Genomic DNA, 12,847 nt, shown 5'->3' on the forward strand with positions numbered 1-12,847 from the left:
CAAGCTGTTTTAGCAAAGGTCAGGGTAAAAACTGAAATCACACCAGTAAATGTGTTAGCACCTTATCAGTCAATTTTTTTTCAAATGTTACAAAATTACAATGTATAGCAGCAGCACTAACTTGTGTTCATACAAGTTACTCTTCGAATACCCTTTTTAATATGTCCTGGACTGCATGCGCTTACATAGTGAGTCAGCCTCCACGTTGATGCTTTCTGACATTGGTCCTTTTCTCTCCATTGTTTTTCATGTAGATTAATTTTCATATTGTTTACAGTTACTCATTCAGAAAGTACACTTTTGAATGAGAATCTTGTTTAAAAATGGCTCCCATTTCATTCACATTGTTGTTATGTCACATTCAGGATGTTATGACTGATTCATACAAGATGGCAAACAAGCCACAATGAGCAACCTTGAGGGTAGATAGCTGGGTCATTAAACCAGTAGAAAGTGTGGAAGATTGAATGAAATGAAAAATCTTCCTTGAAGTAAATATAGAGATATTTGTATCATAATAAACATTATACCTTCCTCATTGTGGACAAAATAGACAAGGCTAGTAGCAGTGGAGAGTCATTATAACGTAGTGATTTGGACATACTCAAATATAAGCCACTTATTGGTTGTTTTTGACTGTCTAATTGATTTGGTTGTAATACAGGTAAATACAGCAATGCAAGATCAAAAAAGCTACTAAAGACTTAGATCTTCTGCTCCTCAGGAGGCCAATACACTCCTGGCACAATGTAGGGTATTAGTACTGTCCTACTGTCCCAGAGCAGTACTGCAGCTCATTAATATTTAGCATTTAGGACCAGAAAGAGTAAAGAACCTAACATTTAATAAAATCCCCATTTGCTTGCAACGAGGAACAAGTCTCCACCGAAGCCTTGAGTCACTTGTTAGCTCAGAGCAGCAGCAACAGCAAAATCTGAAGTCAATTCATCCATTTCTGACCAGCAGGTGTCAGTGTAGTTAATAGGACCGGGCATCCCTTCATCTGTAAAGCTGATCATCGGAGCCAAGGACTTGATGTATTAAATTACATAGTGAATTATTAATGGACACTTAATAGCTGCGTGCACATGGAGCTTTAAGGTGCTGTATATTTCTCTGAAGCAAATCAAGTACTGTACCTTATTGCGAACGTTACCCTTGGACATGGGGGGGAAGGGGAGCAGGGGAAAGAGATTAATCTAGATACAATGACATGAAGACAGAGATTACCTTGGGTTTCACAATGGCCTGGTCCAGAGGAGATGAGGAGCCAAGGGTTCTGAGTATTAAACTCCAATTTTGCTGCTGACTTGAATTTTGTAATTTTGGACAAGTCACTTAAGCCCCTCAGCCTTAGTTACCCCATCAGCAAAATGGGGATAATTATAATTCCTGTCATAGGGAAGTCGTCATCATGGCAAATCCCAAAAGCACTACCCAGCTCAACCTCTGGCCAGGTGCTCTGGCTGTGTTTTCAATTTATATCCATCACTGGCAATCTTATCGAGCCACCAACACTTTTGGTGTCTGCATGATCACCAGCCATGCAGTGGCACTTGTTCATACACAGCTTCACAATTCGTTGGTCTTCCCTTCTGATAACTCCATACCAACAAGGCCACCAAAACCAAACTAGTTCTATTTTAAGCAAAATAGGTTTAAAAAAAACTTCAGACAGAAGAGTGATTTTTGAATTAACAATGTCTCTTTAAAAAAATGATTTTAAAAATGGGGGCGGGGTAGGAGGGAGCACCACAAGGGGCAGATAGGGTAAATTTGAGGACCTCATCAAATTTCCTCACCTCTTCCAGGCAAGTGCTCAAAAATTAATCTTCAAACAAAATCTCTTGGTTCATTAAGTTTACAGGAACTAAGTCAATATATTTTACCCAGTCACATCTGACTGTATCATTGTTTGACTAAAAGCCACACCTTTCCGATGCCTCCATCCTGGGGAGCTCCTCCTGCGACGTCTGTGGTAGTTGGCTGGGAGAAATGACCTGCTGTCACTGCGTATCCTGTGCAGGAGGTTGGGTGGGGTGATGGGGAAGAGAAAGGAAAAAAACGAAAAAGGAAAAACGTGAGAAACAGGTCAGCCATCTGGATCACACTAATCAGGTTCCACAGTTCCTCTTGGAGTATAAATATCCCAGCGTCATGCAAAAAGCAGCAGGCACTCACTTTATACAGGAACTCGCCAACATTCAGTTCAAGTGTACATCACAGCAGGAAATTACAGTAAGCACTCAATTGTTTTTCCAAAAGCCAAGAAGGTGAAGGTGTGGGTGGGAGCCCGGTGAAGGATAGGCAAAGGTAGGAGGGACAATAAGTTAAGAATCCAGATGTGAGAAGAATGAGAAGCAGTAAAAACAGAAACCTGCACACAGACAGTCAAGTGACCATATCATCAGAAAGAAACAGCTTTCATGCTAGGGCGCTAGCATTTGGGAGGCGGCATTTCGGGTCCTTCGGCGGCGACCGGATCTTCGGCCACCCCAGTCGTCGTCGGCATTTAGGCGGAGGGAGCTGGGGTGGGGGGACGCGGGGAGGGCCGCCTGCAGCAAGTAAGGGGGGGGGGGGCGGCAAGCAGGGGAACTCCCCGCCCCAGCTCACCTCTGCTCCGCCTCCTCCCCTGAGCACGCTGTTTCGCTCTGCTTCTCTCCCTCCCAGGCTTGCGGCACCAAACAGCTGATTGGCGCCGCAAGCCTGGGAGGCGGGAGAAGTGGAGCGGCGACGGCGTGCTCGGGGAGGAGGCGGAGCAGAGGTGAGCTGGGGCGGGGAGCTGCCGCATGGCTCCCCGGGCCGGGGGAGCTGCCGCAGGGGGGGCAGAGAGCTGCCACAGGGCTCGGGGGGGGGGGGCGCAAGGTGGAAGTTTCGCCTAGGGCACGAAACATCCTTGCACCCGCCCTGTTTATGCCTGTGAATGACAGTCTCATGTATGCCAAAGAGAATAATACTCCCAAAGAGAATAATACTCCATCATGGCATGGAAAAATCAAGTGCCTTTTCAGTTCATAGGGAAAAAAACAAAACATTAGATGAAGAGGTCAACAAAGTTAATGCTTGAAAAAGAAAAAACAGGAGTGAATTTGAAACAGTATATAAAGAAAGTGTATTTGAAACAGGTAGATCAAAGTTTTATCTTGTTTGCTAAATTAAAAATGATATATAATAAGTTTAAAGGAGTCTAAGGAGAGAACTGGGTTTCTTTTCCTTTTAAGGATGTTTTGCATTCAGCTCGCCCCTCCATTGTGAATTATGGTTCTCCCATCCACATGCTAAACACTGTAATTCAGGTCTAATCAGTGGGAAAATCTATATATGACTTTACATATATACACACACTGTTCATTTAACTATCCTTGAGTGGCACCTGCTAAATTATATTTATAAAAGACTGCAGGTTAAGGAAAATCAGCCTGAGTCTTTAGTCAAACAGCATTAGACTGTTGCCTGTTGAGTTTTCCAAGTCTTGACACTCCAAAACACTGGGGATTAGGTGGAAGCCTTTAAATTAATTTCACTTGTGACATCAGTTGATTTTAAAGCAAGGCCTCTAGAAGTTAAAGCCTAGTCTGTTAAACACCTACAAAATCTGCTCCACTCCCTAGCCCATCCCTCGATAGTCTCTTACTAATAAATCATTTATATAGTGCTTTGTTTCTTCAAATAAACTAATCATTCTACAGATACAGAGGAGCCGCTTAGTCCAAACCACACAATAAGTTATGGCATGGCCACAACTAGAACTCTGGCATTCCTGGCTTCCTGTCTGTTACTTAGTCTACTAGACCATACAGTCTCACAATGCAAACCTGTTTTCTATATTCCAACAGCTATAATGTTGGGGGGGGGGGGGGGGGGAGGAAATGAACTAGTGAAAATCTTTCACTGCTTTTTTCCTATATATTTTGTCAGGTAACCCACCAGCCACTCAAACCATTTTAAGCTAGCCACTTATTCTTTTACTTTACACCAACAAAACATTATTTCCACTGAAAAACAATTGCACCATTATTTTAACCTATTTCCAGCCTGACATCGGGGTCCGAGCAGCTACTTGCCTAAGTATGTGTACCGCCTGGCTATCACAGCATCATCATTCAGTTTGAAATAGGTGTTGTCAGTGAGGTTCAACACTTTGATAGTTCCCGTCCAGTAAAAAGACCCTGGTGCTCCCATGATGACCAGCTCCTATGAGAGAAAAGAAAACAGAGATGGACAGGAACCAGAAAAAAATATGAAAGAATTAATCGCAGCAAGCAATCGTTATGTTTTATAGGGCATGGGGAGATTTAAATCAAGGCTTCATGCATGAATCTGCCCACAGAAAAGAATCAGAATTATTCCTATGTTTATACAGTACTTTTCATCCCAAACATCCCCCTAAGCAAGTTTTTGCCAATACTGGAGGCACTTCACCCCACTATTAAAATACCTAAGCTCTCCTCCAACCCTTGCCCTTCACACAGATACCTGGAATCAATACACCTCTGTTGAACCCTCCTGCTACCTCTACAAGAAGCATCCCCAATCAATCTCACAAGCTATTGAACATGCCTACAAACATGCTCTTCCAACAACTGTTCCTCCCAGCTGCTTCGTCCTCCTGCTACCCCCAAGAAGCATCAAAACTGAGCTACAGAATCCATCCACTTGTTCAACAAGCACCCTCGATCTACCTCCCAGCCTGCTGCCGACGGCTCACAGCTTCCAGGTGACATTGTAGACAAAAAGTCTATGGTTCAAAACAGGCTGAAGGACCAGATCCTCAGCTGCTGTAAGTCAATTGATCCTTACATCAACTGAGGATTTGGACCTATGTATTTAAGAGAAATTGATTATATGAGGACCTTAACAATGTAGATTGTCCCCGTGCGTTTAAGGCTGTGTTTTGAGGGTGGAACTGTGCAAAACTCAGACCAGAGTCATGTACTTCAGCGGAGTTTCAAAGGGACAATTTATAGTTTCAGGTGGAAACTACTAGGCACCTGATGGTTATACTTTGTTTTGATCTGAAATCAGGAAAAATGTGATGGTATTAACATTTCAGCTGAGTTTTGCTTTGAGTTTCTTGGACTTGACATTCAAAGCAAAACTCAGGCTGAACAAAGTCTTGTGAACTAAAATCAAAGAAAGATTCAAATGGACCCGTGCAAGTGGAAGCCACTGAGTTTCCCATCATTCCATTTGAGAGAAGGGGAGCCTTCTAATTATCAATGAGAACCACAAACATGTAATATACAGTGGTAGTGGTGGAAAAGAAAAACAAAAACAAAACAAGCTGAGCTCAGAGTGAAATCATATAGATGGTGATCCCTGGCTGAAAGCCAAGCCCAGCTGAAAAAACTAGTGTCACATTTGAAGGATTTGATTTAGCTGAACTAGGAAAGGGTAGAATAGGAGTTAATATTAGGGTTACCATATTTCAGCAAGCAAAAAAGAGGACGGGAGGAGCCCCGCCCTAGCCCCGCCCCCGTCCTGCCCTAGTCCCGCCCCTGCCCCTCCAACTTCCCGCCCCCCTCAGAACCCCCAACCCTCCCCCCCGCTCCTTGTCCCCTGACTGCCCCCTCCTGGGACCCCTGCCCCTAACTGCCCCCCAGGACTCCACCCCCTACCTAAGCCTCCCTGCCTCTTGTCCCCCGACTGCCCCCTCCTGAGACCCTCCCCCCATCCTAACTGGCCCCCTAGGACCCTACCCCCTACCTGTACCCTGACTGCTCCAACCCTTATCCACACCCCCACCCCCAGACAGACCCCTGGGACTCCCACGCCCCATCCAACCACTCCCCACCCCAACAGCCCCCCCCAGAACTCCCGACCCATCTAAACCCCTCTGCTCCCTGTCCCATTGACTGCTCCGATCCCTCTCCCCACTCCTGCCCCCTGACAGCCCCCCCCAGAACTCCCAACCCCCCCCCCCGTCGCTCCTTGTCCCCTGACTGCCCCCTCCTGGGACCCCTGCTCCTAACTGCCCTCCAGAACCCCACCCCCTATCTAAGCCTCCCTGTTCCTTATCCCCTAACTGCCCCCTCCTAAGACCCCCCCCCAACTGCCCCCCAGGACCCTACCCCCTACCTGTACCCTGACTGCCCAAAACCTTATCCACACCCTCCCCCAGAAAGCCCCCCCCCGAACTCCCGACCCCCCCCCCCGTCTCTTGACTGCCCCATCCAAAACCTCCCTGCCCCTTCTCCGACCCCCTGGCCCCCTTGTTGTTGGCCTTCGCCTAATGTCTCTGTGAACTTGCTCAGGAACGGCCTGAGCCGTTCGTCCCGGCACGCTTGTCCCGGCAGGCTGGCTGGCAGGGGAGGAGGAGCGGGGGAGGAGCTCCAGACTGCCGGAGGCGATCTGCGAATGCAGGGAGGGAGGGAGTGATCTCAGCTGCAGGGGAGAGGAGGAGGGGCTCTCTCTGGCTGTCAGAGCCTCATGTAAGTGGCACCATCCGGCCGGCTGCCCTGTTAGCCGCGCGCGCTCTGCATGGGGGGGTGGGGGGGAGAGGGAAGTCCGGACATTTACAAATTCCCCCCGGACGCTATTTTTAGCTCAAAAAACCGGACATGTCCGGAGGAATCCGGACGAATGGTAACCCTAGTTAATATAAGCTCATCATAAGAACTGGACAGTCTCTGATGTAAGAGAACTGAGTGAAAACTGGCTTCTATTTTCCTCACCCCTCAATAGTGTATGAGGCATTCAAACTCATTGCTGGTGAGAGAGACTACCCTTGCTGTATTCCACAGGTACTGGGGAAAACCACACTCTTTCCTTTTACCTAGGCACAAGGTATGAATCGTGGTCATCATGCAAACTGTACAAGTCTTGGAATTGACTAAGTTACAATGTCACTGTTTCTGCTGGTTTGCCAGAGGAGCACAATAGGGAAAGGGAGGAACCAACTTTTTTTCCCCCATTTAAGACCTACGCCTATATGAAGCTTGCCTTGTTCTGAGGAGTTTATCAAAGTTTGATCAAAGTGTAGGAATATCACTACTACAACAACATGAATGTTGTTCCTAAAAGGAAAAAACTATGTCTAAGTGCTTCAGACCACCCTAAAGTGAAGCCTCTGTATAAATGTGCCTCTGTAGAAACAAATTGGTACAGGAGGCAGACTGGGGGCCGGGGGAAAGGAGGGAAGCTGCAAGGCAAAGTAAAGGGATTTAAAGAGTGACACTTCTGGGAAAAGTGCCAGAGTCTAGGCCCAGTTTTCAAACATTGGATTCTACATGGACATGCAAACCCCAGATTAGGATGCTCTTAGAATATAAAATAGGCATTTCTGAGCACAGCAGATTGAAAAAATGATGCACTGACCTGTAGCTTTTTATGTGCATCTTTTAATTAAAATCTAAACAGTTGTGTTTCTGTTGCTTGTATGACGGAAGACCACCTCAGGATGGTGAAATGGAAGATCATTTCTTTTCTCAGGCGACCATATATAATGATGAGGCAGAATCCCACCTGGGATTCTTATATCATGTGCTGTCATTTGAAAGCCCTTCATCCAGGATTTTTTTTAAATGTATGTTTTGGTCACTGAAGATCTGTTGTGTACAATGTGAAATAAGGCAGCTAGAGCTTTTGGAAGGAAATCCCATACTCAGTTCCCTAAATCCAGAGAGACTTTACTCCAAACCACAGGGCGTTGGAGGGAATTCTCTGCCACATCAATGATGAACGTAATAAGCATTATTCTCAGCTCTGACCAGACAGAGCAGCACAGCCATGAATTATTGCTGTACAATTGTGCAAATGTATATGTAAATCTGTGCCTCATGGAACTATACTAATGAAATCCAGGAAGCCTGTGGTACAGAGTTTCCTTGTTTCTTTTCATTGTGCTGACAGACAGCTGGTTTTCTTCACCTGTTTTTTATAAAAAAAGGTCACAGGAAATTGTAACCCAGCAATCATGCCAGTAACACAGCCCCCCATTACCAGAAGAGTGGTGATAAACTCCTGTGCTAGAGAGTTCCAGTCCAGCAGAGCCTAAATACGGGCATTTCATGATGATACACAAGGACATAGATTGCAATACGCAGCTAAATAGAGGGGTGTGCTAAGCTACAGGGTTTTTTTCTTGGGAGTGGCTATGCCCTTGAGAACAATGGATTTTCCCTGGGCAGAAACAACTAGCATCAGCAGGACTGAGTGCACGAGTGTACAGTAGGGGCTTCCCTGTTTGACCCAGAAGTCGTTTATCTACATTTCCTGCTCAGGCTGAAGCTCCATAAGGCAGGAGCACTAAAAGTTCAAAGACATCTTTTGAACTAGGCTGGTGAGGGAGGTTTACAGCATGGAAAAAGAAACAGCCTTGATAGTACAGACAAGCCAGGAAACAGCTGTTGCTGACAAGTCTCCTGTTACCAGACATACTGCCATTGTCATAAGGGTTGCCACCCATTCCCAGTATACTTGGGAATATCTCATTCCAGTTTTTCATGCAGCGTACCCTAATTCTGTTTAGATCAACCAAGACAATAAACCCTCTGGGCCAAATCTGATGGTGGTGTGTAAATTAGATCCCTCTCACATTACCTTGAACTCCTCGCACTAATTACACCCACTCTGCTGACGTCTAGGAGAGCTCTACCTTCCGTACCAGAAGGCATAAAGAGACTCGTTTAAATTCCACCTCCCTGGCACATAAGTTCTACTAGCTTAGACTCCAATAGCCTAAGAACCCGAGAAGAACGTAAGCAACTCCAAGGGAGTCTAACTCAGTGTAAGGGGCTCTAACTTACACATCACCTCCAAGTCTGACCCTCTGCATCTATGGGAATCTAAATAAATAAGTCAAAGTGAGTCTAACTGCATGTTAAGGATGGCTAAGTTTATATGATATATACACTCAGGGGACAGGAAGAAAATGTTACACCAGAGTTTGTCTACACAGCAGGCAATGCGCACTATGTGGGTGTGGTTTCTAAAGCGCACTGATATACACCTCTACCCCGATATAACGCAACCCGATATAACACGAATTCGGATATAACACGGTAAAGCAGCACTCCGGGGGGACGGGGCTGCGCACTCCGGCGGATCAAAGCAAGTTCGATATAACATCTACAGTGTTTCACTAAATGAACCATTAATAATCATGCTATCCTCCACCTTTCAGTGCATCAGCAGAAGTCACAGACATCTCACCATTGGATTAAACAGTGGAACTTCAGGAAAGTTTCATCTTAGGTCTGAATTTCGCAGCTCAGGCCCATCTCTGATATTGTATCAATGTAAAGTCATCATCATTAGTCACAAAGGCCAGGATTTTCAAACATGCGTAGAGATGTTACATGCCCAGCTTAGGACAACTTGAAGGGATCTGATATGCAGAATGTGTTGGGCATCCACTCTCTGCACCTCAGGCCTCTTTTTCAAAAAACTCTCAAATTGGGAACCCAAAAATCACTAGTCACTATTGAAAAATGTTGGCCTAATATTTGTTTTTATCTTTCTAAACATACAGCAAACAATATTCTAGACCATGAGACAGGTAAAAATCTATTTTGATGCCTTAAACATTGATCATGTAACGTTTGCTCAAACAAGTAGTCCCACTAATAGTAAAGGAGCTACCCTCATGAGTAAGAATTGCTCAAGTGAGTAAGGGTTATAGGACTCAGCCCTTACCGAATCACATATGAAGAGAGAAACAGACTCTTTCCTCCATGGTATCTTTGGCTTTAAAAACTAACAGGAAAAAAATGAAGAAATTCTGAAAAGAGATGAGTGTACCATTAGGAGAAGGTAGTTTGTGTTTGATATGAATGCTGAGAAATTTAGGGTAAAATGTTCTAAATTTTTGGAAGTTCAAAAACAAAATTTCACTGCAGAAATAATGAACCCTAATGTCATTGAAGTGAGATCAATGATGTTACATCAGGGATTAATTTGACCCAGCATTTATGTAACTGCCCAGCCACGTCTCTGAAAAACATATTCCACAATACCAGTTTGAGACAGCAAGAATGGATAAGGCATCAGAAAACGGTGTGTTTTCTAAATTTAAGGACTATTAAAAATCATTTCATTCATGGGGGGGAAATTTTAAAACAAAATTTAAGAGAATAAATAAAGTGTAAATCCTGAGACAGAAACTGAGGGACCTATATGGTTAAAATATTCCCTCAGGATAGTCTTCAAAGTTCATTAATTCTTCCCTGGGGGTACTCAAGCATAAATCCATTCATGTGGTTCATATGTATTATGTAATGTATGAGACTTCACAGTGACGCATTTCCAGAACTGTGGGAGGAGAGACAATGTAAAAGGTGGGGGTTTGTTTGCTGCGTTATTGAAGTCAGAACATTATAAAAGGAAATATGCCAAGTGCATTGAATGCAGCTAACGGCGCGTTTCTGTTTCCACACTCCTTCCCAGTGTACATGGCAAAACAAGCAGGAAAATGCATCCACAAACTTGAACTTTTCATCAAAACAAACCATTACCCACCTCAGTGAAGAAGCCCGCTATTCCAGCCTGACACGAGCCATGCTCTTCCCCGTATTTCTTCTTATACTCTAGATTGGAGGGGGAGGAAGAAAACAAACCACAGTCATGTCATTCCGTGCCAGCTGTGCGCAGCTCACAGTTCGCTGAGCTCCCTGCTTCATTCCACATGTACTGCTGAGTGCTGAGCCACAAAAAAGATTAACTGGAGCCAAAGGAGGAAAAACTCAGGAATTCAGTGAGCCTCAGAAATTTAGGCCTCTCTTCCGCTGTACATGTATATTGCCAAAATGTACAGTTGACCAGTCTTTGCTGAAGAGGAACAGCAGCAACAAAAAAATCCCATTTGTGATCATATATGGCTACAAACTTTCAGTGACAGGACAGGAATAGCAGGACAATAGCAAGAAGGCAAGAAAGCAGACCCAGGAATTGTAGGTCTCAGTGGTATATACCAGCAGCAACAATATTGCCTATTAAATTATAATTGTGTAGTTTAAGGCAATACACTCTTCTGTTCCCAGCTGAGCTGTCCAGCCACATTGCTGTAAATGTTGGCTAAAAGTTACAAAAGGGAGTAGGACCCCTGGATTCTCTCTCCAGATCTGTCATTCACTTGCTGTGTGGCCTTAGGCAAGTCACTTAACCTCTCCTGTGCATCAGATTTTCCATCTGTAAAATAGGTATAGTAATACTCAACTATAACATAGCGGTGTAGTTTTATGCAACATGGTGTGGTGAAGCTTAGTATTTATAAAGTGCTTTGAGCACCACGGGTAAGAGGTACTATATAAAAGAACAAAGTATTACAATACTGGTGTATTCAACAAACCAAACTAATCACAACCACCCTCATCTCAATCTTATTAGCAAATAAAAATCTAGGTCTAGTGGCAGGACACTCCATCCACCCAAAACAATAAAAGAATGCTGAGAGGAAAGACCTGTGCATTCATTCCCACTTTCATATTGCCTACAATGCAATTGATAACACACTTCATCCCTTCATAAGGTTTCCTTTCCAACTCTAAGAGATACCAAAAAACATATACCTCAAATTCATCAAACTTGCATTCCAATGCAAAACCTTAACATTGACTTCATATGCTTCTGGATTAACAGGTCAATCATACATCACACTGACTGTCACAGGTTCACACAGCTGAGGAGTTATTCTGCTGTAACACTGCTAAGCAGGGCCAGATTAACTTTTTGTGGGCCCAGCACCAAACATATTTGTGGGCCCTCACTGGGGAAATAGGGCATGTGATGGGGGGTGGTCCACAGAGCGAGAGGCCGGTTGGGGGCAATGAGGTGCAGCTCAGCGGGAGTGACCCCACTCATCCCAGCACAAGGACACAGTTTACAACCCATAACTGCTAGACACATACTGGTCCGCCCAGCCCCGCGCTGCCAGCGTGCCCCTTCCACACTGCCCCCCTGCCCAGGGCCCTGCCCTTATGCCCAGCACCCCCTCACCCAGAGACTTCCCCCACAGATTTTTATGCCCAATGCTCCCGGTCCCACTATGCCCAGCACCGCCTGCCCAGAGACCCCTCCCGCTGACCTCCCACCACAACTGAACAGCACCCTGCATACCATACCCTCAGCCCAGCTCCCCCACCTACAGATCCCCTACTGTCCAGCACCCCCTTCACAGTCCCACCAGCACAGCTGTACAGCACCCTGCATACCATACCCCCTTCCCAGCTCCCCCACCTACAGATCCCCTACTGTCCAGCACCCCCTTCACAGTCCCACCAGCACAGCTGTACAGCGCCCCATATTCCTGAGGGAATTTCGCATCAAATTCTGTGCATAATATTTTAAATTCTGCAATTTTTTTTTTTTTTTACAATAAATAAATGTGGAAGCTCCGCCATGGCAGTGGGGAGCACAGGCCACTGAGGTGGGAGAATACCCTGCAGCCTCCCCCGCCCCCTGGGACAGGGACTTGGCAGTGAGGCTGAACCTGACCCTGACACAGCACAAGGGCCAGGCCTGCCACAGAAACACCCTGGGGCCCTGCTCTTTGTGCGCCAGGCACACCAGATGTGGGCAGGGAGGCTCAGCCTGGCAGTAGGATCCAAGTGCAGAGGGACTTAGTGTGGGGGGATCCAGATGGGGTTAAGAGGGTTCTGTGGGGGCAGTCTGGGGGCAGGCAGCTCAGTGGGGGATCTGGATGCACAGGGAGGTTCCAGGTGCAGGGGCAATGGGAGTCTGCAGGGGGACCAAGTGAAAGTGGTTGGAGCTCAGCCGGGGGGTGGGGGGGAGGGCTGGGTGCAGGGGAGGTGGGGGTCCAAGTGTAGGTGGTTGGGGCTCAGTGGGGAGGGTGTCGGGGGGGCTCATCAGGGTGGTACAGATGCAGGGGAGGTGGGGCTTGTCAGGGTGA

At 45.9% G+C, this 12,847-nt stretch overlaps 1 protein-coding gene across 2 annotated transcripts in view; it reads right to left on the minus strand.

The window, feature by feature from the left end:
- Positions 1 to 12,847, minus strand: part of ITGA9 (integrin subunit alpha 9) — a 305,024-nt gene that overhangs the window by 250,987 nt on the left and 41,190 nt on the right. For both annotated transcript variants that reach the window (XM_065399121.1, XM_065399120.1), the window contains 3 exons: positions 10,459 to 10,526; positions 4,065 to 4,194; positions 1,933 to 2,018 (listed from right to left, as the gene is read on the minus strand). In XM_065399121.1, coding sequence (XP_065255193.1) covers positions 1,933 to 2,018; positions 4,065 to 4,194; positions 10,459 to 10,526 — 284 coding nt within the window. The remainder of the gene's footprint in view (positions 1 to 1,932; positions 2,019 to 4,064; positions 4,195 to 10,458; positions 10,527 to 12,847) is intronic.

The sequence above is a fragment of the Emys orbicularis genome, chromosome 2 (assembly GCF_028017835.1).
Source record: "Emys orbicularis isolate rEmyOrb1 chromosome 2, rEmyOrb1.hap1, whole genome shotgun sequence".
Classification (NCBI taxonomy): domain Eukaryota; kingdom Metazoa; phylum Chordata; order Testudines; family Emydidae; genus Emys; species Emys orbicularis.